General features: G+C 41.2%; 3 protein-coding genes, 10 non-coding genes and 1 pseudogene across 14 annotated transcripts; 12 read left to right on the top strand and 2 right to left on the bottom strand.

The window, feature by feature from the left end:
* Positions 1 to 9,665: 9,665 nt before the first annotated feature.
* On the bottom strand, positions 9,666 to 10,472 carry LOC133922943 (uncharacterized; annotated as a pseudogene).
* Positions 9,729 to 9,837, top strand: LOC133923290 (small nucleolar RNA Z107/R87). Its single transcript, XR_009910553.1, has one exon. It is a non-coding gene; the product is annotated as a small nucleolar RNA Z107/R87 (small nucleolar RNA).
* LOC133923306 (small nucleolar RNA R30/Z108) lies at positions 9,936 to 10,035 on the top strand. The gene has a single exon (XR_009910567.1). It is a non-coding gene; the product is annotated as a small nucleolar RNA R30/Z108 (small nucleolar RNA).
* LOC133923295 (small nucleolar RNA snoR31) lies at positions 10,104 to 10,199 on the top strand. Its single transcript, XR_009910557.1, has one exon. It is a non-coding gene; the product is annotated as a small nucleolar RNA snoR31 (small nucleolar RNA).
* Positions 10,254 to 10,355, top strand: LOC133923289 (small nucleolar RNA snoR31/Z110/Z27). The gene has a single exon (XR_009910552.1). It is a non-coding gene; the product is annotated as a small nucleolar RNA snoR31/Z110/Z27 (small nucleolar RNA).
* A 31-nt stretch (positions 10,473 to 10,503) lies between the features above and the next one.
* LOC133923293 (small nucleolar RNA snoR77Y) lies at positions 10,504 to 10,585 on the top strand. The gene has a single exon (XR_009910555.1). It is a non-coding gene; the product is annotated as a small nucleolar RNA snoR77Y (small nucleolar RNA).
* Positions 10,586 to 10,660: 75 nt separating this feature from the next.
* LOC133923341 (small nucleolar RNA Z112) lies at positions 10,661 to 10,849 on the top strand. Its single transcript, XR_009910597.1, has one exon. It is a non-coding gene; the product is annotated as a small nucleolar RNA Z112 (small nucleolar RNA).
* A 65-nt stretch (positions 10,850 to 10,914) lies between these two features.
* On the top strand, positions 10,915 to 11,065 carry LOC133923296 (small nucleolar RNA snoR2/U65). Its single transcript, XR_009910558.1, has one exon. It is a non-coding gene; the product is annotated as a small nucleolar RNA snoR2/U65 (small nucleolar RNA).
* Positions 11,066 to 11,123: 58 nt separating this feature from the next.
* On the top strand, positions 11,124 to 11,243 carry LOC133923305 (small nucleolar RNA SNORD14). The gene has a single exon (XR_009910566.1). It is a non-coding gene; the product is annotated as a small nucleolar RNA SNORD14 (small nucleolar RNA).
* A 110-nt stretch (positions 11,244 to 11,353) lies between these two features.
* On the top strand, positions 11,354 to 11,472 carry LOC133923302 (small nucleolar RNA SNORD14). Its single transcript, XR_009910564.1, has one exon. It is a non-coding gene; the product is annotated as a small nucleolar RNA SNORD14 (small nucleolar RNA).
* A 69-nt stretch (positions 11,473 to 11,541) lies between these two features.
* On the top strand, positions 11,542 to 11,660 carry LOC133923303 (small nucleolar RNA SNORD14). The gene has a single exon (XR_009910565.1). It is a non-coding gene; the product is annotated as a small nucleolar RNA SNORD14 (small nucleolar RNA).
* A 2,362-nt stretch (positions 11,661 to 14,022) lies between these two features.
* LOC133921645 (uncharacterized) lies at positions 14,023 to 17,319 on the top strand. Of its 2 annotated transcripts, none has more exons than XM_062366609.1 (4): positions 14,023 to 14,537; positions 14,653 to 15,509; positions 15,590 to 17,153; positions 17,288 to 17,319. In XM_062366609.1, the coding sequence occupies exons 2-3, from the start codon at positions 14,661 to 14,663 to the stop codon at positions 17,150 to 17,152; spliced, it is 2,412 nt and encodes an 803-aa protein (XP_062222593.1). In that variant the 5' UTR covers positions 14,023 to 14,537; positions 14,653 to 14,660; the 3' UTR covers position 17,153; positions 17,288 to 17,319. The 2 variants fall into 2 exon arrangements, with proteins under 2 accessions (XP_062222593.1, XP_062222594.1); XM_062366610.1 differs by lacking the exon at positions 17,288 to 17,319 and having other exon boundaries at positions 15,590 to 16,420; positions 16,695 to 16,893.
* Positions 17,320 to 17,684: 365 nt separating this feature from the next.
* On the top strand, positions 17,685 to 18,864 carry LOC133921646 (putative glycine-rich cell wall structural protein 1). Its single transcript, XM_062366612.1, has one exon. The coding sequence runs from the start codon at positions 17,948 to 17,950 to the stop codon at positions 18,611 to 18,613; it is 666 nt and encodes a 221-aa protein (XP_062222596.1). The 5' UTR covers positions 17,685 to 17,947; the 3' UTR covers positions 18,614 to 18,864.
* A 1,083-nt stretch (positions 18,865 to 19,947) lies between these two features.
* On the bottom strand, positions 19,948 to 22,500 carry LOC133921644 (cyclin-P4-1-like). Its single transcript, XM_062366608.1, has 2 exons — positions 22,070 to 22,500; positions 19,948 to 20,575 (listed from the first exon to the last, which is right to left on the bottom strand). The coding sequence occupies exons 1-2, from the start codon at positions 22,423 to 22,425 to the stop codon at positions 20,299 to 20,301; spliced, it is 633 nt and encodes a 210-aa protein (XP_062222592.1). The 5' UTR covers positions 22,426 to 22,500; the 3' UTR covers positions 19,948 to 20,298.
* Between the last annotated feature and the right edge of the window lie 4,613 nt (positions 22,501 to 27,113).

Genomic DNA, 27,113 nt, shown 5'->3' with positions numbered 1-27,113 from the left:
TGTTGGCATGGCAAAATATTAGTCTAGATGCAGTCCATGGCAACGAGCAATCTCGTGCAACTTATTGGAAGAGAATTCATGCCTACTTCAATGAGCACAAAGAGTGTGAGTCTGATCGTAATGTAAGTTCTCTCACCCATCGTTGGTCTACCATTCAAGAGTGTGTTAATAAATTCGTTGGATGCTATGAGCAAATTGACCGTAGGAGACAAAGCGGGGTGACATTGCAAGATAAGGTTAGTCAATACCTCTGTATTTTGCTTGTAAATGTTTATGTTCGGTAAATTTATATGTGGCAATATGTTTAACAAAATTTATTCACTTGTACAGATTATGCAGGCATGTGCTTTGTACAAAGAAAAAGATAAGCAACATAGGTCCTTCCAAATGTTGCATTGTTGGAATTTGTTGAAGCACAATGAAAAGTGGATTAGTAGGGCAGTTGAGATGAATGCAAAGAAACCAAAGACAACTGCCAAGTCATCTCCTAGTACATCTTATCCTAGTACCAACTCAAATAGTTGCGAATGCCATCATGATGCACTAGATCTTGAGAATGAGACTGTGACTATGAGAAGACCAACTGGCAGGAAAGTGGAGAAAGAAAAATTACGGCGAGGTGGTGATAACTTGTACAAGGAAGCTCTAGATAATTTGTGGGCAAAGAAGGAAGAGGCAGAGACCGTGAAAGAGAAGAAAAAAGAAGAGCGCTATGAACGAGCATATGCGCTAGAACAAGAGAGGTTGGCAATTGAGGGGAGAGCCTATGAACTTGATAAAGAGAAGGTTGCAATTGAGGCAAAAAAACTTGAGGTAAAAAGCCAAGCGATAGAACTGAAGAGAATTAAGGAGGAAGAGAGAATTATGTTTATGGATCTTAGTGGTATGAGTGAGGCACAAAAACAATACTACATGAGCCTGCAGAATGAGATCCTGACTCGACGAGCCCGTACCTCTAGTTGAGTAGTTGTTGTAATGTAATATTTTGCAAACTATTATGTTTAGCACTTATCTACTAGCTTCTGTGAAAGTGGCAAGAACACTTGTTGTAATGTTTGTTATATTTTACGAACTATTATGTGTGGCACTCATATGTTAGCTTTTCTGAAATCAACAGAAACGATCATATTAGGAATAGTTCATGTTATTACATATGCGGCATACAAGATCAATAAAATTACTAAAATAGTCCAACACAACTGCAATAAACTACATCCCACCATGACGTTGCCACAAGTGCTCGACTAAATCATCTTGTAGCTGATAGTGAGTCTGCTTGTTTCCAATACTATGATGAATTTGAATAAACTCTTCCAGTTCGGGAGTAGGAGCATGGGAGGGCCTGACAGTGTCTCCCATAGCTTCATACTGGAAGTCTTCAGCATCATCTCGTTCATCTTCAATTATCATATTTGTGCATGATGACACAAGCGGTCATGATTTTTCACAGTGTGTCCTTATCCCAAAACCTAGCTGGTCCACGAACAATGGCGAAATGAGATTGGAGAACTCCAAAGGCTCGTTCAACATCCTTTCTAGCTGCCTCTTGAGCCTGTGCGAACAATTTTTGCTTGTTTCCTCGTGGAGATTGTATTGTCTTCACTAATGTGGCCCATTGCGGATATATGCCATCTGCAAGATAATACCCCATTGTATAATTATGGTCATTGATGGTATAATTTACTTGTGGAGCTTGCCCTTCAGCAAGTCTGGCAAAGACTGGGGAACGTTGAAGAACATTTATATCATTGTGAGACCCTGGTAAACCAAATAAGGCATGCCAAATCCAAAGATCGTGTGAAGCAACTGCTTCCAGAATGATTGTGGGCTCATGCACATGAGCACTGTACTGACCGTGCCATGCTGCGGGACAATTTTTCCACTTCCAATGCATGCAATCTATGGATCCTAGGATTCCTGAAAAACCATTTGCCTCTCCAATTGCAAGTAACCTAGCAGTATCATTCTTATTTGGTTGTCTCAAATATTCATCTCCAAAAACTTCAACAATAGCTTTCACAAACCTTCTGAGACTCTCTATGACAGTGCTTTCTCCAATGCGAAGATAATCATCAGTAGCATCCGCTGGTACTCCATAAGCTATCATTCTAAATGCTGCGGTAATCTTCTGTATAGAAGATAGTCCAAGATGTCCAGCAACATTTCGTTTCTGAACAAAATAGCCATCATGGGCTTCTACAACATTCACTATGCGCAAAAATAAAGAACGCGACATCCTAAACCTACGCGGAAAAGAAAATTGATTTATAAACAAGAGATCATCAACAAAGGTGAATAAAACATATGACCTAATTGTAAACCTGCGCCTGAAGACAGTTGGACCATAGGTAGGAGCATCTGAAAAGTAGTCATTGTGTAGTCTCGAATGCCCTGCTTCCCTGTTGCGATGAACTTCTTGACGGCCAGGCACAGAACCGCCATGGCGTGGGGCATTCAAAAGCTTATATTGATTGTGTGCTATGTGTGCGGTAGCAATAATGAGCTCGTCGTCATCATCAGACGACGACGACTCCAATGCCTGTTGCATGAGGAAACTACTACGACTCATTATGGTGTGGTGGAAGAGAGGCATCAAGAACAGGCAATATATAGAAGTTCAAAATATAGCTGTTGGAAAAGGAGCCGTTTGAAAAGGAGCCATTGAAAATGTAGCCGTTGGACAAATAGTCGTTTGAATTATAATCTTTTGAATTTTTGCCATTTGATTTATAGCCATTTGAATTTTTACCGTTTGAATTATAACTGTTGGATACAAATGAAATAGAGAATTCTGAGATATAGGGAATAAGTTTTAGGGAAACTGCTGTAGACTGAAGAGATATAGGGTTGGAATCTTTTTGAGACATTCACTATATAAAAGATATAGGGAATAAGATTCAGAAAAGCTGCTGGAGTTGCTCTTATCGCGTGTAAAGGTTTCTACTATGAAGCCCACTGCTGGTCGTAATTATCCATGTAAAAAAATTGAATTAAGCAACTTTTCTCAAAATAAATGTGGCTCGTATGTAATAGGGTGCTATAAAGTATAAGCGTGCTAGTATCTTGAGTGACGGTGTATTAATCAATAGTCTAACTTTTATTGTGTTATCTCTCTGCCGCGTAAATGAGAATAGTTGGATGATGTGACCCTGTTGGAATGGCCTGACATGCTAAGAATTGTGGCATTTAGTGGCAAATCTGCAATTTCAATCGAAAGATAGTTGCGTAGCACATGAAGATAAGATTATTCCCTATAATAGCACCAACTAACTCAGACTTCAAAGATCAGACATCCGAATTTTAAATATAGTAAAATCTTAAAACTATAGATACATGTTTTAGACTTATAGTATGTACATCTACTTTTATCATAAAATGTCTGAACATAAGAATTTCGAGCAGGGTATGAGCGGGCAGCTCCCATGGCGTCGTCTCCTTCTCCATCTGCTTTAGTTGCGATTGGGCAGGTGCCAGTTGTTAGGGCCAGCAAGGATTTACTTATCGGATTGTATGGATTTGCTTACGAGAATACATCAAGTTGCTTGTAGTATTCAATCTATTTACTTGCTAATTTTAGAATTTTGGCAAAACTTGCTCTGAAAGTATACAAATCATAATTTATTTACGAATTATTCTAATTTTTTATTGAAAATATATAGCACCTAGATTTGATATTGTCTTTGAATGGACCTAATTTGTTCACAAATTTGTCGACTACCCAATCTGAATTGCCTTAATAGATTTCTTAAATTGCTCACAAATTTATTCTAATTTGCTTACGATATTTCACAAAATTGCTTACATAACTGTATTTAAGAGGCAGATGAACATATGATTGTTCATCAAATACTTCCTTTTTTTTTTGCCATGCATTGAAGTGGATCACATATAAGTGTTACAAAACCAATGTAAAAAAGTTCACAGATAGAATATAATGCTTATGTCCAGACATTTTTCTTACTAAAAATAGGTATGCATATCATAAGTCTACATAATGATGTGCAGTTTTTAGATGTGTCATTTGGGTTGTAAGATAGTTTTTAGTTGTAACAAGGCAAGATGGTCGTTCTGATGGTATAAGACCTCTTTCCCGGGATCTCTTATGTCTCATATACCAGTCAATTAATCAAGTAGCTGATACGCATAATACAATATTTGTGATATCATAGTCATACATTGTATATAAAAGATGAAAGCTACAATAATATAAAAGGTCTTAAACCATAGATTATATTACAAACCTGGCCAACAAACCAACAAAAGCACAACGGAACAACAATCCAAAGCCACGGGGCAGCTAGAGTGTGAATGTGATTGCTAAACTACTTATCATCTGCACCTTCGCCTCTAGCAAAGTCGACATCCATCTTCTCATCTGAATGATAGCAAGAATAAGTACAAAGGTACTTAATAAGTCTTATACTATTGCAAGGGACTTGATAGATACATAAATAATGACTCAAGGATAAGGCTTTATGATTTAGTTTTAAGCGTAAAATAGTTTTCATGCAAATATCTAGTTATATTCTCTATTGATAACTTCAAAGCAGATCAAGCAAGGTAACAAGTTATATATATGGGTTTTCGGTTCTGGGAGGGGCTATACCTCACTCTACAATCTCTATCATTATGTCTGATGTAACTCTAGTACCACACAGCTCCTAATGAATCGAGCTAGTAACCTCATCATACGGATATCTAGTCCACACACTCACTCATCAAAGATACACACGCCCCGAGTCTAACCAAGTGAGGTTATTGCTTTGCATATCTATAACTGGAGAAACGGCTATTCGAATAGATTTACACTCTGCAGAGATTGTACATTGTACTCATATAATATGCTCAGTCTCCAACCGTTGCAAGTGAAGGTGCAAATCATATCAAGATGCTTCAATCACCTTCCCTTGCTAGACTATACTATCAGATACCTCAAGTGCTTCAAGCCTATGTAAGGGATGACAAGGTACCACCAGAACTTTCGTAAAGAGTCTGGTTCCATGAACCTCCTATGAAGCACCTAACAGACGTTTGGGTGCTCGTTGCTCTCTTGGCCTCCAAGTAAACTATCCAGCTTGGTCGGGAGATAGAAAAGTCAAATCCTGCCCATACACATGGCGCATGGTTGCGCTGGGGTGGCTTAGCATGACAGGGCAATAATTAGATACCTATACGGTCGTGGTAAGCATCTTCAGATGGCAATGAATACCACGCAGATAAGTCAAGCCTCCAAGAGCATCCTTACTAGATGACTACTCTACTTGCCTACCAAATCAGTTTTTACCCATTTTACACATCACCCATCATATCTCATACTATATCAAGGATTCCACAATCATAAAAAAATTATGACATATGAATTGAATTGATTAATTGGTGAAACAACATCTTCGAAGAGATGTATTCCATCCTAAGCATGCTAGATATCAAGACGTCATCTGACGTTAATATAGATAACGACATGTAATCCTAGGATGACATGTATTCTGCATAATGACATTTAAGACATGACAATTGTTTGATATGGTTTAACTACTACAAGCAATTGAAATAGCACAATACATAGCACATGCGCTGATAAGTCAAGTTTTAAGTTGATCAATTAGATTATTGAAAACATAGGTACAACATGATCAAGGAGATAGAACTTGCTTTCTCCGAAGTCTTCTTCTAGCCCTTGGTCGAAGTCGAGGTTCTCCGGTTCCTCCGTGAATTACTTCGGTTCTGCAAACGGGATTACGATTAACGATGGTATATACTAGAGAAGAATCAATTAACATCAAATAGAATACCAAATGAGCTATAATAGATATCACACTATGATAGAAAGATAGATCTCGAATTTAGATGAATTAGGCAAAAGAATTGCCAGAACCAGAGTCAAAACGGAAAATTTATGACTCTCATAGATTTAATTTAAAATTAAATCAAAAAATTATAAAATAGTACTATTTATAGATGAGCCTATAGATGAGACCCACTGAACAGTTTTGTAGGGCCCACTAAATAGTCCTAGGTGGGACCCATCGAGCAGTACCCTGGTTGGGCTGGATTGGGCCTGAGCCTAGGCTCGGTCTCGGGCTCAAGCCTGGGCCTGCATAGAGACTGGCCCATCGGGCAAACGACTGAGGCTGGCCCATGAGGGATGTGGCTTCGGCCATTGGGCTGCGTTGGTTGGTCGGCCCACCAGCGGCCGAGCTACAACCTGCTTGGCCGTGCCACGCCAGCGAGGCTAGAGCCTAGCCACGCGCGAGCAACTATGTTGAAGGAATTTAGCACATTGAAGTGACATGAGTCCTCACTCCTAAGCGACACTATATTAATTTACTTTTAGCTTTAATTATAACTTCAGAATGGTTGTGTTTGTTAATCTAATAGCATATATAGAAATGATGATTATACTGTGACAGATTCAATCGATCTTCATTGTCCATTCGAGTTGATCAAACAATCACTATGCAAAGTTAGACCCATGTTCCTCTTTCAAAAAATACATTTAACCTCCCATTATTTGTCTTCCATACCTAGATGTCCAATATTTATCTTCCATATATTCTAAAAATATATCATTATATTATTATTTGGCTTCCATACCTAGACGTCCAATATTTACCTTTCATATATTCACCATCAGGTTTGTCCAGAGGGTGCGTCTTCTCCCACATTTCGCCTATAACGTTAAGTTTCTCTAGAGGGTGCGCCTCCTCCCACACTTCGTCTATATCGTCAGGTTTCTCTAGAGGGTGCGTCACCTCATGCAATTCGCCTACATTGTCAGCTTTTTAGAGAGGATGCATCGCCTCCACTGCCATCTACCATAGAGGTCACCTCCGTCGCACTATCTTTACATCAAGATATTGTGCGAAAATTATTTTCATCCTCTCATAAAATCGATCACCATCTTAATCCTCCTCACAACGTTACTACAAACGACTAACTTCTGATAATACGGTCCTCTCCTCCTTTTTAAATTATATAACCATGTTGTGAATTTCTTGAATGTAAATATCTATTTTGTTATGCTATATATTTTTATTTCTTCAGATTGTTATATCCTTAATTGATTTCACATGTACAAAGCTCATGTGTAGTTGCTAGTCTAGATTAAAAGGATGTATTTATCAAATAAAAAAGATAAGCTAATTTCTACTCTTAGTAATGCCGCGTACGTGACTCGTAGCCAGGTAGCCAACAGTAGCACTACGTTGGGACTTCGTACCATCTCTCTCCATCATGCCCCTCAGCTCGATCATTCTCCTGATCTATCCTTTATAGGATGTCAATTTACCTGATTACTTATTTATCTAATGGTAACTATTTTAATAGGATAAGGTTAAATAGCATTAAGTATTTATGGGTATGTTTGTGGATAAAAATACTACTAACAGATATATGAATATAGTTATAGATATAGACCTATGAGATTGTGACAGATGAGCCTATTCCTTTAAACCCTAATATTTTACATTCACACCATATAAATACCCATTGCCTAGCTCTCTCCCTCGCCTTCGGCATAGTTGCTTTGTGCCTTTGCCCCTTCGACGCCTCCAGTAGATCTGGCCACCGCTCTCCTCCACCACCGTGAGCCGCCGTCCCGTCTCGCACCACCACCCTATGGGTAAATAGTTATACCCGCGGGTGACGGATTTGGTCCCCACTCTTCACTCAGGGGTGGAACAAAAAATTGTCAAATGCATGTATAAGTGAGTATTACCCGTACTTACCATACCCGATTACCATCCCTAATCCTCTCCCTCTTGATGGCTGTATGCATTTTAGTAATATAAATATCGAAGATAAAACCTTATACGGTTATATCAATTTGATGTAACGATTATAATAAATAAATAAATAAATAATAATCTCCCTCCTCTCTCGCTCAATGTCACAAGAAACACAGCAGCTCTCTCTCTCTAAAATCCAAGTCTCGTCTTTTTTCTCTATCTAGATCTAAGTCTTTCTCTTGCTATTTTTCGGCGATTCACTCGCTGATTTACTTAATCTCATCGATTTAGTTCTCCTGCCCCTCCATCTCCCGCATCTCTCTAGTTTTCTCTATCCAGATTTCTCATCCCTAATCAGTCTCTCTCCTCTGCTTTCCTTCAAACTCTCTATAGTTTCATTCCACTCAATCTGTTTGTCTCATATCTAACCCAATCTCTTTTCTCTCCTTCCGATTCTCTCTCTAATCTCGTTGTAGCAAATCAAAATGGATCCTTTATATTCTTCCCATGACAGTTGAACCCGTAATGTTGCCTTACCCATTGGATTCACCAATTACCATTGGGCAATGCCCGTTTTTTGGGTATGGGTAATACGGGTAAGTAAGCTGCTTCTAGGCATGTGCATGGATGTTTGCCGGGTAATCCATACCCTGCCCAAGGGTAGACCTAGGTGGCGAGTGGCTAGGGTTGTCAACAAATTATGTTCTAGCAAGCTTGTTTTGCTTATAATGGAAGAAAACCTTAAAAAAGCTCGAGTAGGGCTTATCATCTTGATTGGTTGTTATAATGTAGTCACCTAAGTAGGCTTAAAGACAATTCTATATTCTTATTATTCCAGTGTTTCCTTAGGCCTTAGAGATACCTAAGGAAATTTAAAATCATATATATTTAATGGGGTGACAAACTAAAATAAAAATTATAATATTGATTAACTCTAGTCATATTGATTTCGAGGTGGTGAGGCTCGTGAGCACTTGGCTTAGGCTCAAGTTTGGTCTATTTTGAGATCGAGCCAAATTCGAATTAAACCTAGAAAGAGTCAATCTCGAGTAACTTGTGAGGTTAGAGTTTTTTTTACAGTCCTATTTGCGAACATGCTCACCGAGGAAATTTTCTTTATTTTTATATTTACAAAAATACATGATTATTTTAAAATATTACACATCTAGACTATTGTCGCCCGTTAGATGGGTGACACCAAGATGTCATACTTCTAACGGGCTACACCTTTAAAAAAATTAAAAAAACACTACGTTCTATTACTTTTAAAATTCAAAACAATATTGAAATAGTTATAAAAAATTCTAAAAAAATATATGTCGTAGGGGATACTATGATCTAACTCTAAAAAAATTCTGACAAAACTATGAGACTGTGTACAATAAAATTTATCTTTTTTTTTCTTATTGTACAAGTTATTGTTTGAGTTGAATTTTTTTAAGATAGATTATAGAATTCTCAACAACATACTTTTTTTCCAGAAGTTTTCATGATAATTTTGATATTGTTTTTAATTTTAAAGCAATGAAACATAATATTTTTTAATTTTTTAAAGGTGTCATTCGTTAAATGTGCGACATTTTTATTTTTTAAAAGTTGTCGTCCGTTGGAAGAAGGTGGTAAAAATAAAGAAAGAAAGGAAAACGATGGCAAATCCGTACGGCAGGCTGAGTTATGTCTTATGTAATTTCGAGCCCAATTGATAGCCCGGTAAGACTCTTTCCAACTCTGTATCTAACTTCGCCAACCCAAAACACAGCCCACCCAGCCGCCACGCCCGAGTCGTCCACCATACCTCGGCGCGAACCCTAAACCCTAACTCACCAATCCCCGCTATATATACACCGCCTCCACAGAAATCCCCTCATCGCCGTCAAGCTCTATCTAGGTCTAGAACACCTTGCCTCCCAACTCAGCCACCCCCCATCCAGATCTGTCTCAAGTAGATGAACCGTTCGATCTGTTCTTTGTTTCCCTCTCGATTGGTTCTTTCTCTCGGGTGATGGCGGTGACGACTTGGTAATATTCAAGCTCAACAGACCAAATCACAGCTCTCTCTCCACACGTGAGATTGATCTGTATGCCGATTATCCCGCTGAACTGAGCCATCTGACACCCACTTTCTTCCTCTGGTTTGTTTGCCCTTTTTTTGGTTGAATCTACTCGTCGATCTGTATTGTTTAGATTCGAGTTCTTTTTGGGATTGGAGGTTGTTGCGATGAGGACAAACAAGCTCCCTCTTCTGAAGGCATTGAGGACACCCGCTGGCAGAATCGAACCAATAAACCATATTGCCACCACTGAGCAACTACAGATCCGCATCCCATCTTTGTTTTTGTTTGCTATTTCTTCTTGCGCTTTTCTTGTTCATCTATTTGGACAGTGAGGATTAACGGAGGCATAATCCAACACTTGATTCGACCCTGGCTTATGCCGTCCGCGTGATGCAGACATCTTTTCATCCGAATCCATCGGACAAATTGTTTGCTTTTTTCTATTCTTATTTGATTTTGATGGATTCTTTGCGGTATCAGGGGATGAAACCTCGAAACAATCTTAGGACACCTTCTGACACAGTGCTACTACCCTGCGCTGTGGATGAGAAGGCAATTCTTTTCTGATGATACTCCACGCACTCTTTATGTTGCATCTTGTTTTGGTCCCACTTGTTTTTTCTCGATTCTTCTTTTCATCTAATGCAGCAGCAATGTTCGGATGATTCAGATGCGAGTCAGGTAGTCTCATGGTACGATTTTGCTCTCTGCAATGCAAACACATCCCTATGATGATTAGCTAAATACCTGGAATTACCGTCAGATTTTCAAGTGACGACAATTGTCTGGCTTCCTGAGGCTAAGTTGCGCATGCAGTTATATTCTGTCTACATATTGCTGTTTAATTATGATTGTGTAGATGTTGTTCTGTTATTATTAATCCCCGGGAAGATCTCAAGACCTACCGATAGGAAGTGCCGTTTGACACTGTAAACAGCAGCTGCTTCTCTCAGCTGCAGGTGTCCATCTCTGGGCCGTAACCTTTGTGGTTTGGTCTGGGATGGGACTCCCATCTGCAATTGTTTGATTCGGCTGTGGTGTGTGATTTAAATCGGGTCTCTGAGGGATTATACAGGACTGCTTTCAATTGTATTTAGCTTTGTTCTTTTCAATTATAACTAGAATGTAGTTTGGGCCTGATGCCACGTCTCCTGTAGCTACGAGCATTGACCGGAGATGCTATGATTAGGCCGACACAAAGTTGTTTCAGCGTTTCACATGTTGATAGGAACCTGGGGACTGCATATCCATCAGTCAACAGAGCCGGTTTCTGTGATTACATTACTTTTCTACTGATACCGAACATATTTTTTAGGTAGTTTTGCCTCAACTATTTCATATATGGCGATGATGATAAACTCAAGGCTTGTTTCTCAAACATTCGCAGTTGCCGCCTAAGAGCTTTCGCCCTGCCAGGCTTGAGAGCTGGTGCTGTTAATTCCTTCCTTGGATGTCTGAGCCATGGTTTTCCCATAAAGTTCATTTCATGTCAAGTATATAAACTGCCTGTTCGTTGTTCTTTGTTTCCCACCGTGCATTGAGTGTACATGTCGTTCTTTTGTCATTGTTCATTGCAAATGATGATAGAATCAAGGCTTGTTTCTCTACATTCGCAGTTGCCGCCTAAGAGCTTTCGCCCTGCCAGGCTTGAGAGCTAGTGCTGCTAAATCCTTCCTTGGATGTCTGATGCAATGCAGTCATGTCTCGTTCTAGATGTATCATTTTCTTTTCGTTGACGCAAATTGTGGGAAGTAATCTATGCCCAATGATGATAGAATCAAGGCTTGTTTCTCTACATTCGCAGTTGCCGCCTAAGAGCTTTCGCCCCGCCCGGCTTGAGAGCTACTGCTGCTAATTCCTTCCTTGGATGTCTGAGGGCATATTATACTATTTGGGACCTTATGAATTTTCAATCAACATTTTCTATTTCTTTGCTTGTTGAAAGAATTACATATTTAGTGCTTTTGTCATTATGGAATTTTTGTTAGAATGTTCAAAGTTTCGGCCTTGCGGGGCAGATCAATGAATGGAGGACGACTAATGCTCGAGGCAGTCACAGATTTTACATCAACGCCACGGTTTCAGCATTCACTGAATTAGAGACTGCGTTTGGGGCGTGTACAACGGTTTGGACAGCTGTCGTTATTCATTTCAAGACAGTAATAAAAGCTACTCATGTCACGAAATAGCCCTTCAAAATTTTTGTATTGACCTTCAAAATAGCCCTTCGAAATAGACTACTGCAAATTTCTTAATAGCCGCCCTTCGAAAGGACAAGTTATCTATTAGGATTTATGTCCTTTTCAATTGTATGTATGGCATATTTTTCTGCGGAATTCTAAATTTGAATTTGTTCCCCCGTAATAGCATCCGAACGCAACCTAGTTTCATAATATTCATTGTGAGCTTCTCCTTTGTTTTGTCAGTGGTGCCCCGTCGTCTGCATGGGCTGTTTGCTTTCGTTGGCTCCTCAAACCGCTCCGCGTGGCTTTTGGCGCAGCTCGTGGAGTCTGCGGATCGCTAATGCGCTGGGCATTATGTCGACTTGTAAGCAGCAATCCCGTCAGATCGGGGAACCAAGGACTGCGAGACGTCGAAATAAAATTTGGGCTCGAGGCTCTTGATGATATCTTTCCAAACTGAGCCAGGCAATTCACGCGGGCATGCGGCCCACTTCCATGATTCCATCTGACCGTCCGGCGCCGATCGGAACATCGAAAGCAAGACGGTGCGAATACGGGATGCAGAACAGGGGAATCTCTGGGAGGATTTTTTCTTCGTACGAGCCCAAGGTCAAACTTGTCGACAGTGAGGTTTAGTGCTTACCACTAACTTTGCCCGTGATCATGGCCGTGGAGCGTGCGTGGATATCATCGTGTCATGACTACTTGATTGCGACCTTTGAACACGCCCACACATTGGCTACCATCACTATAGCTATTGTTTCCATCTCGGTTAGGACTAACACAGAAGTAGGGGCAAGAAGTATGTTTGGAAATACATAAAAGTCTTAGAGCTCCGTTGGCTAAAATCAGCCAACGGAGGTTACGGATTTGCTGAGCCAGGGAGGGGATCATTTCAATCTTATTCATTGTGGATAAAATAGTTTTATGTTGATTACCGAATTCTTAAATACTTCAAACAAGAAATGACCAACAATTCCGATGGTGGTGGGTTGGCAGCGATGAAGGGGCAGTGCGGACTACAGCGTATGGAAAAAGTAGGTGATGATCTCAGGAAGGGACCGAGCTTTGTAGAGGCCAAAGGGCGACATTGCCCCTCCTTCCTCTACAAGTTTCTTAAGCAATCACTTAATACATCTACTTGCACAGGCAAGAAAAAATAGCAAACTAAGCATGCTTGTACAAGCGTGCCACCCTTTATACCTATATCTTCAAACTCCGCTGCTGGTCTTAGGCTCTGCTTTGTTAGGTTTTTTTTGTCTTCTGTTAGCTTAACCAAATAAGCTATTGAGAAATTGGTTTTTGAAAGGCTAAAAAACTGATTTTTGAAAAAATAAACTAAAAATTGAGAAGCTAGCTGAAAGGAGTTTTTCTGTTTTTGATGTGATGAGAAATGAAAATTTATTGCAACAATCAATAGCAAAAAAACCATCACCTAGAAGTTAGTTTTTCAACTCTAAAACTAAAAGCATCAGCTCAACGAAACACAGTTTTAGAGTCAACGACCAGTTTCGTGGCTGTTCACCTTTCTGTTGTTAGCCATTTCCACCACCCCACTCACCCTAAAAACTATGGACACTCGCCCACTGGTACCGTCCGTCGACCTCCAAACTTTTCACGCCTCCGGTGACCACCTGTGCCCTCTTTCTACGCTTGTCAGCCCATTGAACCCGAACCCTCATCCCTTTCTTTTTAGTAGCAAACCACACTTGCCTAGCTCCGTGTGCGAGGCCGCTATCTATAAATTTCGATGGTTTAACACATCATGTATCAATTTGTCCTATTCTTCCTCTCATATGAACATTTTTTGTGGTGACTAATATATTTTTCGGTTCTTTGGAGTGCGATGTCCATTTTTGCAACATGGTTAACAAAAAGAAACTACAAACACCAAAATCTCTATAAAATGGCTCCAGCAAACGAAATGATCATCCACATTGACGCTAAACGAAGCCTATTGAAATAGAGAGAGCTACTTTCAATATGCATACAGATCCAACTATTTTTCTTGTTCTTTAGTTCCACGGTAACAGAACCGCAAGGGTATGCGTGCGCTCAGTGGCGGATCTGTAGTAATGCCACTGGGGTCACCGGACCCCAGCGCCTTTCCTCCCAGCAGGAGTAAGCTACAGCAGTCAATCACTTGTGACCCCAGTAAACGTGATTTTGTGCCCCTAGCCCAGCTGTGTACGCGAGACAACGAGAAGGCCGGACGGCCAGGAGCACAGGTCCCAGGACAACCCAAAGCTAGAAACGCATGTATTTGCACTGGTTGTTTGTTAGCCCAAATCCACTAATCCAGCCCAAATGCATGGACCATGGGTCCACCGTCCACTCCCATAAGTCACAAATATTATCCTTCGGCCTTGCCTTGCCGACCTCAATTGCCCTTTGGCCTTCTCGTTTTCTTGACAGCACGAGCTTGCAAAGCACGCGCCGCCGCCGCCGGAAGCAAACTGCAAATAGCGATTGCAAGGGACTGCGATGATTTCTTCTCCAATTTGAAGATTCGTTCCGATCATATCGAGCCATCAAAGTCTGCATTAGTCCTGGTGATTAGTCCTGGTGACCTGGTATGTGGTATGCGTGATTTTTTTCCTGAGTTCCATAGATAATTAGGTTTAGGGATTTATGGGGATTAATGGATTATGATTGAATGATTGTGAGCATATTGTGTGCCATGTGCAGTGAGCATAATGGAACGATTTTTGAAAAGAAAAACACCATCAACAGCATGCAATGATGAAGGGAATTCATGTAGAGATGGAGATGGTGCATCAAACGTCAATGCTACTGCTCGTGCTCGAACTTCTCAGTCCCGGATTCTGTTACCAAAAGAGGTAAATCTAGATGAACTTCCTTATGATCCAGCTGATAGGAAGAGAATAATACAATACCCAGGCATGAAGCTACAAGATGAGATAAGACGAAGGTATTTAATTAGAGGTCCATACAGACCACAACTTGGTTTTAAGTACCCACAAAAGCAGATAGCAGGCAAGTTACGGCGGTTCAATGCTGAATGGTTCAAACAATATGATTGGTTGGAATATAGTGACAAGGTGGATAAAGCTTTTTGTTTATTCTGCTACTTGTTTAGAGATTGTATTGAGGGACAGGGAGGAAACGATGCATTTGTAACAGAAGGCTTTTCTGGGTGGAACAAGAAGGATAGACTAGATTATCATGCAGGTGGGTGTACTAGTTTTCATAATACGGCAGTGAAAAGATGCAATAATTTGTTGAGACCAGAACAATCAATTGTTGCCGCTCTCTGCAAGCAAACTGATATTGCCAAAGAGGAGCATCTTACTCGATTGAGTACTTCAATAAATGCTGCCAGATATTTGCTACATCAAGGATTAGCTTTCCGTGGCCATGATGAGACAGAAGAGTCTAATAACAGAGGGAATTTTCTTGAGTTGGTAAAGCTTTTGGCAGCGCAAAATGAAAAAATAAAGAAAGTAGTGCTAAGAAATGCTCCTGGAAATCGACAAATGGTGGCTCCATCCATTCAAAAGGACATTGCTCAGTGTTTTGCACAGGTAACAATGATCTCATTTATTATTCATATTTTACAAAAATAATTAAAACTAATCTTTATTGTTTTCTATTAATTGTACAGGTCATAGTGAATTCTATCATTGAAGAAATTGGTGGTGATGTCTTCTGTTTGTTAGTTGATGAATCTGCTGATATTTCCGATAAAGAACAAATGGCTGTGGTTTTGAGGTACGTCGACAAGTGCGGAATACTAAAAGAAAGACTTATTGGCATTGTTCATGTGAAAGAAACTTCTGCTTCATGTCTCAAATTTGGAATTGATTATTTATTTACTAAATATGGCTTGAGCTTGAAACAAATAAGAGGCCAAGGGTATGATGGAGCAAGCAACATGAGAGGTGAGTTCAATGGTTTGAGAGCTTTAATCATGAGAGAAAATAACTCAGCATATTATATTCATTGCTTTGCTCATCAACTTCAACTAGTCATAGTTGCAGTAGCTAAAAAGAATGATGATATTAGTGACTTCTTTGACATGATATCACTTCTTCTTAATGTTGTTGGAGCATCTTGCAAACGGAAAGATATGATACGAGAAAGTCAACAAGAGAGGGTAAAGAAAGGCATTGGTAGTGGACAAATTTGTAGTGGAACAGGTTTAAATCAAGAGCAATCTCTTCAAAGAGCTGGAGACACTCGGTGGTGTTCTCACTATAAAACTCTCAAGAGTATTAATAGTTTGTTTCCTATTGTTATTGAAGTGCTCCAATATGTTGAAACAGATGGTCCAAATGATGGAAAGAGACGGCAAGCCCGTGGTCTCCTAGATTACCTCAAGGATTTCGATTTTGCTTTTCATTTGCACTTGATGTTGCTAATATTGGGCCATGCAAATGCTCTCTCACTTTGTTTACAAAGGAAAGATCAAGATATACTAGAGGCTATGTCAGAGGTAAAGTCAACTAAGCAGAAACTTCAACAAATTAGAGATGATGGTTGGGAGTCTTTATTGGAGGGTGTATACTCTTTTTGCGAAGATCATGATATCCCAAAGTTGGATATGGGAGAACAATATATTGACTGTCATAAGCCAAGGCAAAAAACAAATCGGACTAATTATCAACATTATAGATGGGATTGCTTGAACCGTGTTATTGATTTGCAACTTAATGAATTCAATGATCGTTTCACTGAAGCAACTTCTAATTTGCTTACACATATGGCAGCTTTCAGTCCCAAGGATTGTTTTGGTGCTTTCAAATTCGAGAGCTTGATGGAATTGGCTAAATGTTATCCAGATGATTTTAGTGAAGTTCAATTGAAGGATCTTGCTCACGAGCTTCATATTTATATTGACAATGTACAAGCAGATGAAAGATTTGCAAAATTGAATACTATTACTGAACTGGCTAAGTTGATGGTTGATACAAATAAACATCTTGCCTTTCCATTGGTTTATCAACTTCTGAAGCTTGTACTTATTTTGCCGGTTGCCACTGCATCAGTAGAAAGGTGTTTCTCAGCCATGAAAATTGTGAAGACTATACTACGGAATCGTATTGGTGACCAATTTATGAATGATGCTATTATTTGCTTTGTGGAGCCGGCCCTTCTTGCAAGTATTCCAAATAACATCGTGATCGATCTCTTCCAGAAGCTCAAAGATCGTAAAGAACGATTATGAGGTAACACTAGTAAGTAGAATATTTTTAAAGTTTGATGTTGCTGTATGTTTTTGTTAGTCCTACATGTCAACTATAAAATATTGTGTTGATCATTATTTTCAATTTACTTCAAATTTCCTCTTATCTATGCATAGTGACCCCATCGACCTATTTTTCTGGATCCGCCCCTGCGTGCGCTCACGGGCACGCTAGATGCCTACAGTCTCGCCATCAAACTTTTCTCCAACTTTGGCAAGCACTTCTCGACACTAGCCAACGGACAACAGCTACCGGATTCTTCAGGTCACGGGTCCACGGGAGTTCCTGGCAAGGAGCACCAGCACGCACCCCAAAAGATTTTTTTCCTTAAAAGAATGGTCACAACGGATAAACGAACAATGTTTCACTTTCATGGAATTCCAGTGCGATCACGGACGAGATAAGCTTGAAAGCTACTTTTGTGAGAGATTTTAGTAGTTAAGCCGGCGCAAAGCAGAGCAAGCATGCACGATGCGGCAAAGCCAAAAGCAAGTGCAAGGCGATGGCAACGGCAAGAAGCTGCGAGCAATGCCGAGAGCTGGTGGCTCAATGCCGACAGCCAAAAGCAGCATGGAAGAAACAGGTCACAGCAGAATGGGCCGGTGGTGCGCAATCTACTGCACATTTTTTTTCCAATCCATCACTAGCTCATGAACGCTATAAGTAAGCCACGGGACCAGGGAGGCAGGGACATCCATTCCACGGCAACAAAGCACAAGGCGGCTTGAAGCGTTCAAGCGAACACAACACGAGGCCAAGAAAAGCAAGTGCAAGCGATGGCAATGGCAAGAAGCTGCAAGCAATGGCGAGAGCAGGTGCTAGTGCTTGCTCTTGCTCTCCTCCTGTTTGGAGTTGCGTTCGTGCGGTGCACGGGCGTCGACGGGGAGAAGGATGGCGGCCCGGCGGAGCCAGAGCCGGCGCCGGGGCAGACGAGGCCGGCGCTGCCGCCCGGGTGGACCGGCGACTCCGGGTCCGGGCATGGGTCCAGCCCAGACGGTTCTTGGCAGTACGGCTGGGGCTGGTCCGCGGGGCCTGACGGGAAAGGTGGTGGGTCCGGGTTTGGCTACGGAAGCAGCGGAGGCGAAGGCGGTGGCGGCGGGGGTGGCGGCGGTGGCGGTGGCGGAGGCGGTGGAGGTGGCGGAAGCGGGCGGGCGTTTGGTTCCGGCATTGGCGGGTACAAAGGTCATCACGGCGGCTTTGGAGGTGGCGGCGGTGGTTCTGGCGGATACGGTGACTACTCTGGCGGTTTTGGTGGTGGCAGTGGGAGTGGCGACACTGGTCAATACGGTGGCGGTGATGGTGGTGGTCACCATGGCGAAGCTGGCAACGGCGACGGAGACGGTGCTGGGTATAAGGGAGTCTTCGGCGGCGGCGGCTGGAGCAAGCGTGGTTACTTCCGCGGCGGAAGGGCGGCGCAGAAGGACCGTGGCGGCAACAACTGAAGCTGCCCGTCGTTGGCGCAGGCAATCGTAATTAGTAAGCTCATAACTAGCAGAAATATGTAGTTATGGACGATGCAACATAGTGCCTCCATGGTAATGCTCGGTGTAAGCAGCAGAGCTGTATGATCATCATGCCGGCCTTAGGGGCTATGCAACTGATACTTGCTTTTCTCTGGCTGATGCCACTGCAAGTTACTTCTGTGCCTAAGGTACAACAATAAACAGCACAATACATTGCCAGTGTAAACATACTTCTCCGGTTCTCCCCTACTCGCACATCACTTTTAAGGTTATTGATTGGACAAACTTCGAAAGAAAACAGAAGTAGGAATAGTATCGTGCTGACTCCAACACGCAAAAGTCACCTTGTTCACAACCGTTCCTCACAACACTTCATGAATATACCATTAGTGTGGTCATCACCAGCAAATTCGATGAACTACAGAACACTAGTATTGTACTTGCTCTGTTCAAAAAGGTAAGACACATTTTGTTTCAAAAAAAGTTTAACTTCATAAATTTTAACTGATAATTAGTTAAATTATATACATGTTTAGTATATAAACTTTGTTTCGATAGATTTATATTTCAAAGTACTTTTAATATAATATTAATTTTATAGCAATTGATAATATATTATAAAAAAATTACCAGTCAAAATTTATTTTTAATAACTTTTCAAAACAAAATACTCCTACATTCTTGAGCGGAGGGAGTTCTATTTCTGATGGTGGGTCAGCATGGCCCTTTGACTTGATCTTAGACTAATGCAGCTGAATTTAATTAATGAAGAAGGGTTATATAGATGGGCAGGATTTAACTTTTGTTTAATGCACATATTTTTTTAAAGCGCGCCATATGCTGTTGTACAAACGGATTGTATGTGAAGAATTTCCCATCTATTAAACATGAATCGAGGACAGTTAAAACAGGAAATCTTCATGTATTGGAGGACTTACCATTTAACCATACTGAAGCGAAATAGCATAATATTTACAAACTAAAATTATAAGACAAGATACAGTCGGAAAAAATCTCACCTAAAACAAAGGAGGTTTTCCAATGTCTAAAGAAACCATACACAACAAAATTTAATACAACCATCTAGTGCATTCATTAGACCCACAAAAGCATAAGAATCATGAACCTTGTCTATTTCATAATGGTAATAAAATGGTAGCTCTTTAAGGGGAGGAACGAATATCCTCACCAGCAAAAAGCATTATATGAGGAATGCTAATATTGTCATGATCACGGAGGACATTTTGTGCGAAAAGGTTGGGGGTGCAACTATGGCTGATGAACCTTGCAAGATTGCCCCAATTCAAAGCATCAACAGCAAAGCCACTTTCTTCGTCTCTTCCCTAGGGCCATTCTGAAAAGATGGTATGGTCTTGGATAGACCCTCCCAACGAGGTACATCGTAATAGTATTTTTTTTCAATAGCAAATAGTTACTCATCATTCGTCCTTTCCTGTGCCTGTTGATCCTCCAATAGCTCTCCTATATATTCACATACAAATTTCCTGACGGTATGAAGTCAAGACTTCTTACTCCCCATCCCATGGACTTCGTTTTAAAGACCTGGAGGCGAAACTAGATTCCATGCTGGCTAACCCTATTGTGACGAGCAACAGCACACGGTGACACGGACCGACTCACACAGTCACATGCACGCCTGCTCTTCATGCAGCGAGCTGCTGCTGGGAGCTGCAGCTGGCGCCGGCGCCGGCGTCGTCCTCGGACAGGCAGCAGTACTGCAGCCTCGGCGTCTGCGTCGGCGGCTCGGGGGGAGCCTCTGCGCACAGAAGCTCGGACTGCAGCACGGCGCAGTAGTCGCCGAACGTCCCCGGCGTCACGTTCAGGTCGAACCCGACGCCGAACAGGAAGTCCACCTCCAGGTAGTTCATCTCCACCAGGCTGATGCCCCCGACCTTGGCGAAGTACGCGTTGTTGTAGCGTCTGCACATATAAACTTCCATCAACTTTGACTCTTTCAGTCTTCTACCTGTCTTATGATTGTGTTTGGCCAATGATGGACGGCACAATGGCAGTAACAGTGGAAGAATCCAGCAACCAAACAAAAGCACAACAAAAAACATAAAAATGACCAAACAGGCACCAAACCAATTCTCTTTTAAGAATGCTAAGTTCCCCAATAAGTATCGCTCTTAGCAAAGACTAACACGAAAGTGATAGATTCTCCTTCTGAGCCCTGAGTACTGACATGAGGAAGTGAGCTAGCGGCAAACATCAATAGAGATGGCAAGTTGCCGGTGTCCCAATCCCCTACAACTGGCACAGAAAGGTGATGGATGCATTGTGGAATTATAAGATATGTTAACACAGTTTCAGCTCTAAAAATTCTTGAAGATAGGTATTTTTAACTCTAAATTTTTTTAAACTAAAGCTATAAGTAGATTTAAGGTCTTTGGTTTGTATATCTTGCTCTTATTTTAAATAAAACAGATATTTAAATTATTTTATTTTATTATACAAACTTCAAATCATATATGGATCTCAAAGCTAGTAGGTCTATCAAACAAGGTAATAGTTTATGTCTCGGGTCCACGGTGGATGCGTATGGTTGGATAGAAGCAACAGTGGAACCACTGAAGATGATTTGCTGGATAAGCATAGTTTTGTCTATATACTATGGTGCCTTGTTTGCAAGGACAAACACTGGATCACCCAATGCAAGGCCTAGATTGACAGCGTGGTTGAAGTGAGAACCTACTCCTTACCTTCTTTGTTTCATGATTAGCACGGTAGTGTATGTGTGCGCCAATGATTGCCGCGAAAAATTGTGACTGAGGAGTGTTTTGCAATTTTTTTTGCTATACACTCAAAGACAAAATTTTGTATAGACCCTAAAGCACCGACAGTTGTATCCTTTTTTCATCTTATGAGAAGTAACCTCATTGGACAGTTACAAAGATTAAAAAAAGACGACACAATTCTGTTGAGCATTGTGATTGTGCATGATGCTTGAGTTACTTGGAAGGCACTCCCAAACTAAACCTAGCTAGTAGCAGAATTCTGAACTTGGGAAGCTGGGAAGAGGAGGGAACAGCTAAAGATGCCTATGTCGAGTTGTAATAAAGCACTTCGTCACAGCCACTCTTTGCTTAAGAATCCAAAGCGTTTGAATTCTTCATGATAAATCTGAATCTCAGAAGAAGAGAAAAATCCAGGTGGTCCAATTGATTTCTCCCCAGCAATTCACAATCAAGGTGTTTAAATCAGGTTTTCAATCCAACACATTTAAAATTCTGAATCAAGAACATAACAAGAACAGAGTGAAATCGAACCTAGTTAAATGACCCCTGCGTTCCCAATTATAGACCAACAGCAACTAATAGAGAAGATCATTTGCAAGTACGCTACAAATTAGCTAGAGTAGTTAGATTGTTCGGTCACTTGATCACGATACGATGGGTATGGAGAGCGACTCACATGTCGTCCAAGAACTTGACGGCGGCGAGCACGGCGGTGATAAGGAGGCGGTGCACACTGTAAGAGTCGACGGCGAGAGCGAGGCGGCGGCCGCGGCGGAGGAGGCGGTCGAGGTACACGTAGGCGACGACGTAGCACGCGGGGCTGCACCTGGCGAACCGCGCGATGCGCGCCATGTACGCGCGCACCGAGATGCCTGGCTTGTTCGTCGCCCGGAACGCCGACGCCACGGACAGGTCTGCCGCCACCGCCGCGTCGTTGCGCTCCGTGACGCGCTCCAGGATGCCGGCGAGGGCGGCCACCACGCGTGGCATGTCCTCGGCGCCGCTCTCTACCAGCTCCTCGCACTCGGCCATGGCTACCGCCTCCCTGGCCCCTGTTTTGTGGTGCACGTGTTGAGCTCCTGGGCTGGTGGAGAGCAGGTGGGGAGAGTTTCTCAGAGCCTGGTATATAAGAACGGAGGTGAACAGATACGGTTAATTTGGTTTTCGTTGTTTTTTCTTTATGCTGATTTGGAGCTTTGAACCTAAAAATCGTTACATTCGGCATCTTCGGTGAGCAAATTTGAGAAAGAAATTTTATAAGATTTGATTTTTCGAAAGATTCGTTTTCCTCATGTGATATGTGTCTACTGTTAGTATACATGTCAATCGTTGAATCAAAGAAGAGATAGCGTGGATCAGTGTCTCGCGGGGTCTTTCATGTGGGAGTCTTATAAAAATTTCTTCCACAAATTTGGGTAGCAGTGGATAGATTAGTGGTTGAGTTAAGTCAACAAGATTGGATTATTTGAATGATTATATTATTGCTACCGAAAAATCTATTACTATTGATTTTTATCCATACAACCAGAGTATTACGATCGGTTCTACTCGGCTCATGAATCGAAGCTGAAAAATGTAAAAAAATATTTTTAACCCTGACCAACCCTTGTACACTTCACAAGATCGAAACTCGCGAGTCACATAAGTCGCAAGTTTTTTCATATGAATTATACTTGCGTGTGATTCATGGGAGTCAAATCTAAAAAATCTCACCTTGCATGTAATGTTCTTACCATCTCACTTATCACTGATTATTGAGAGTAATATAATATTTTTTCTTTTTAACCCTTGTTGATTGAAAGTTGTGACAACTATTTGGACATCAAAATTACTTCAAATAAAAAGGTTATCAACTATAAAGTTGTAGATCTTGTTTAGAGTTACAATTTTTATATAAATTTATCTTCATTTGATTATATATGAAAATGTTATAAATTTCTAAAAAACGCATCACTGCCGATTCATATTATAGACTGGTAATAATACTATCACTGCTGGTCTGTATTAAGAGCGATAGTGATAATGCAATGAGATATTTTTCGAAATGACTGTTCATAACTTGTGAAGATTATTTGAGCATTAAAATGACTTTGAATAAAAATGTTGTTACTTGTAGGTCTCGTTAAGAGCTACTATTTTTATATAAAGTTTTCATCTATTCGGTTTCGTATGGAAAAGTTATAAATTTTCTAAAAATATATTATATATTATTATTATTATCGGTTTATAGCTATAACACTACCGATTTTTTAATTGAACCAGCATCGATACTTGATTTTTAGTATCATTTTTGCCGATCAAACTATTACTATCGATTTTTAATAAGAATAAAAATTGATACTTTATTACCAATTTTAACTGAACTGCCATAATAGCACCGCAAAAAATGGGTGTTTCGTAATAATATGTGTTTTGTATTATGGTTGCCTATGTATCTCATAGATTTTTACCTGGTATTCCTACCATACGATGTAATTGATGCGTGTGGATAACGAAAGATGTCTTTCTCCTATGTGTTAACCAGTAAGTGGTCCGGGCAAATTGCACGGCTGGTGACGTAATCTATCAATATTTTCGTGTATAAAAGAAATTGGATTCGAAACCAGTGATTATGCGCCCATTCTCTAGACACTAGTCCTCTCTAGTTGACAACACATGCTCTCCTCGCTCGCTGAAGAGCCGCCTCAGTGACCTCCCCTCCTGCGTCGTAGTGGTCGGTTAAAGGTCACGCTGCAACAGGGGCGCATCCTTGATCCATCAAATTCGATTGGGCACGCAGTCTCGTGCGACTGGCCATCACCCTCTTCTCGTTCCCCGCTTCCTCGCACTTCTTCTCGTTCTTTGTCCTCGGGACCAAGGTCACTCGATTAGCTGTTGGTTACTTAACCTCCGCTCCCGCGCTATGGTAGCTGGTTAAGGCAGACATGCACCGTGGGCACTTCCTCACATGCGACGGACAGTCTGAGCTAAGGGTGAAAAATAGATAGGCTATATTATTCGATAAAACGTAAATATAGTAAGAATAATCTGTATTCAATTGATATCTAGATTCGTTTCATAGATATGGATATGAATATATCTAAATCTGTTTTCTTAAAAATAGATATAGATATGAATAATATTCGTATCCGAATATGAAGAAATGCTTCAATAAATATTAGTAATATAAAATTATATTCTTTTATTTTATTCCCTCACTTAATTCTTTCGATCATATATATTACTTTATTATTTGGTATTGTAACATGTATACTGTAGTGATAAATTTAACCATTTTATCTTCCATCCAACGGCTTAAATCACCTAAAGTCATGGTAATATATCAAAAGTGGCTCTTTGCCTTAAGATACATGTCGGGGATGATCCCTAACAATAATCCTGCGTATATTAGACGACAGACGTGTTAATCGGTATTTCCTATACATGTGTATCAAACTAGACTAAAAACATCAGGATTTATCTAGGTTCGAGCCTCCCATGTGATAACAGCTCTATATCCTGTGTATTGTTTTATTAATTAGGTAAACTTATCACATAATATCCTCTTTTTCTACTAGCAAAGTCTTCACCCCTTTACATACTAGAGGCAAAAATTTACAAACAAACAGACCATACCAAACCCTGTGGTAGATCTACTCCTGACGGAGCCAACTACCTCTAACTCATCATGACGTCAGGTAGGTATGCATGCTCTGCTCTGGTCGTTCTGTGCGTCATGTACCATCACTAAACGCCATCATGCTCACCCGTAGACCATACTACGATATTGAATGCTACGTGATGTCTCACTGCAACTCCACACCGCTCCATGACCGTGCCTCGCTGGAAGCAAGTGTATGTGGGAGGGAAAACACTCAAGTAGGTAGCATTAAATGAGACTTGACTAGTTAGGTGAATACCTGCTCTGCGACTAGTAAGGACTGGTTGTAGGACCTCGCTTTGCGACTAGTGGGCTAGTCACGCGAGCTTTGTCCTGGTCGCACAATGTAGCCATGGTCTTGACAATACTTGCTACTGGCTGATGCTTGGTGGTGTGGGACCCACTACGTGGAGCATCCTTTTACCTATTACACCGATAGTAGCCTCAAAGCTCCCTCGTGAATATGGTGGGCTGAGTGGTTCACCGCGGGTATCTGTGGTCGCTGCACATCACATGGTCGTGGACGGGTCTGGTCGCATCTCCTGGGCCCTAGGTGATCATATGTTTACCTAGGGAGTGGTTGCCGCATGCCACGTTGTCGTGATGAGTCTGGTCGTATCCCTTAGGCCCTAGGTGATCATAAATTTACTCAGGGAGTGATCACTGCATGCCACGTGGTCGGGTATAATCGCACCACCTAGGTGCCAGGTGACCACAAGTTTGCCCGAAGAGTGGTCGCCGACATAGCCCACATTAATGATCGACTCGGGAAATCGTATCTTGAGGGAGGTTAAACGTCCAAAGAGAGAGAAAAATGTGAAAGAGAGAGAGAAAAGACATGGGAGAGAGAGAGTGAGGAACGGTAACGTCCTAAGAGGGGGTGAATTAAGACACTTAAAAACTAATGGCTTCAAAAACTTTACAAGATAAACCTATCTCTATTTTTATTTAAATGTGCTCTAGATTTATCTAATGTGTCTACTCTACCGTTTCAGATGATTGTAACCTACTTCAGCAAGGTAAATTACAAGTATGTAAATACGGAAACATAAATAAGGTAGAGAGACAAACTCAGCATAAGGGATTTTTATCCCGTGATATCGGTGGCACACAAGCTACCCCTAGTTCATGTTGGAGCTCCATAAAGGATATGCTTCCGGTCGCCAAGTCTCTTCCGGTCATGTCTCTTGAGCTACCAAGTCACCAAGACAAGGCCCCAATCACGATGAGCCACCAAGCCATCAAGGTAAGGTCTCACTACTAACCTCTCTTCCGGTCACTTCTATATCGTCTTCACTTCAAAGCTTTATCATAAAGACAAGGGTCTCGGTGTCCCCACACAATCTTCTTGCCACCGCTCCACACCAAGTCGGAGGGTCAACAAGTTACCGATGAGTCACAAAGACTCCAAGGCTCCGGTGTACCTACCGGTACACGGTTGGATTACTCCTTGATCCACTCTCTAGGTTGAAGCACCTAGCAACTCTTCTCTCTAAGCTTATAAGCACTAATCACTCTTTAATGGTGTGCTTAATTGCATTGGATGAACACTTTAAGCACTTTGATGGTTTGGATGTCGTCTCAAGTGTATACGAGCTTCTCTGTACTCCAGTATCTTCAAATGGCTGAGTGGGTGGGTATATATAGCATCAAATTCGCCAACTAGCTATTGCTCCAACGGCTCAACTTTACTATAAACATCGGATGATCCGGTGAAAATAGTAGTACAAGCACCAGATCATCCGGTGTGTATAAGCTCAGAAACTAGCCGTTAGAACCCACTCAGAACCACTTCTGAATACTGTATTGTTCGACGTATACTTTATCTCTATCATCGAACTATCCAGTGTGTATACTTGAGCCTGATCGAGCCAACTTCTTCACTATTCAACTGTCCGATATATTTATCTTCTGATCACCAGACCTTTTGGTGTGTATATCTTCATCTTCTTTGAGTTCCAGAAAACATTTCGGTGTGCATTGTCTTTTTATCACCGGACCTTCCGGTGTATTGACCTTCAGTCTTCGACAGTTGCAAAGCTTCTGTTAACGGCTCTGGTGTACATTGATTGTGATCACC

This window comes from Phragmites australis, chromosome 6, assembly GCF_958298935.1.
Source record: "Phragmites australis chromosome 6, lpPhrAust1.1, whole genome shotgun sequence".
NCBI lineage: Eukaryota > Viridiplantae > Streptophyta > Magnoliopsida > Poales > Poaceae > Phragmites > Phragmites australis.
The sequence above is the reverse complement of the archived record's forward strand: the minus strand, read 5'-3'. Positions and strand labels throughout refer to the sequence as shown.

Coding starts and splice junctions, on each gene's coding strand:
- LOC133921645 (XM_062366609.1), top strand. CDS start 14,661: ATGGAACGATTTTTGAAAAGAAAAACACCATCAACAGCATGCAATGAT. Junction 15,510..15,589: donor TTGCTCAGTGTTTTGCACAG/GTAACAATGATC, acceptor TTAATTGTACAG/GTCATAGTGAATTCTATCAT.
- LOC133921646 (XM_062366612.1), top strand. CDS start 17,948: ATGGCAATGGCAAGAAGCTGCAAGCAATGGCGAGAGCAGGTGCTAGTG.
- LOC133921644 (XM_062366608.1), bottom strand. CDS start 22,425: ATGGCCGAGTGCGAGGAGCTGGTAGAGAGCGGCGCCGAGGACATGCCA. Junction 20,576..22,069: donor GTCAAGTTCTTGGACGACAT/GTGAGTCGCTCT, acceptor TTATATGTGCAG/ACGCTACAACAACGCGTACT.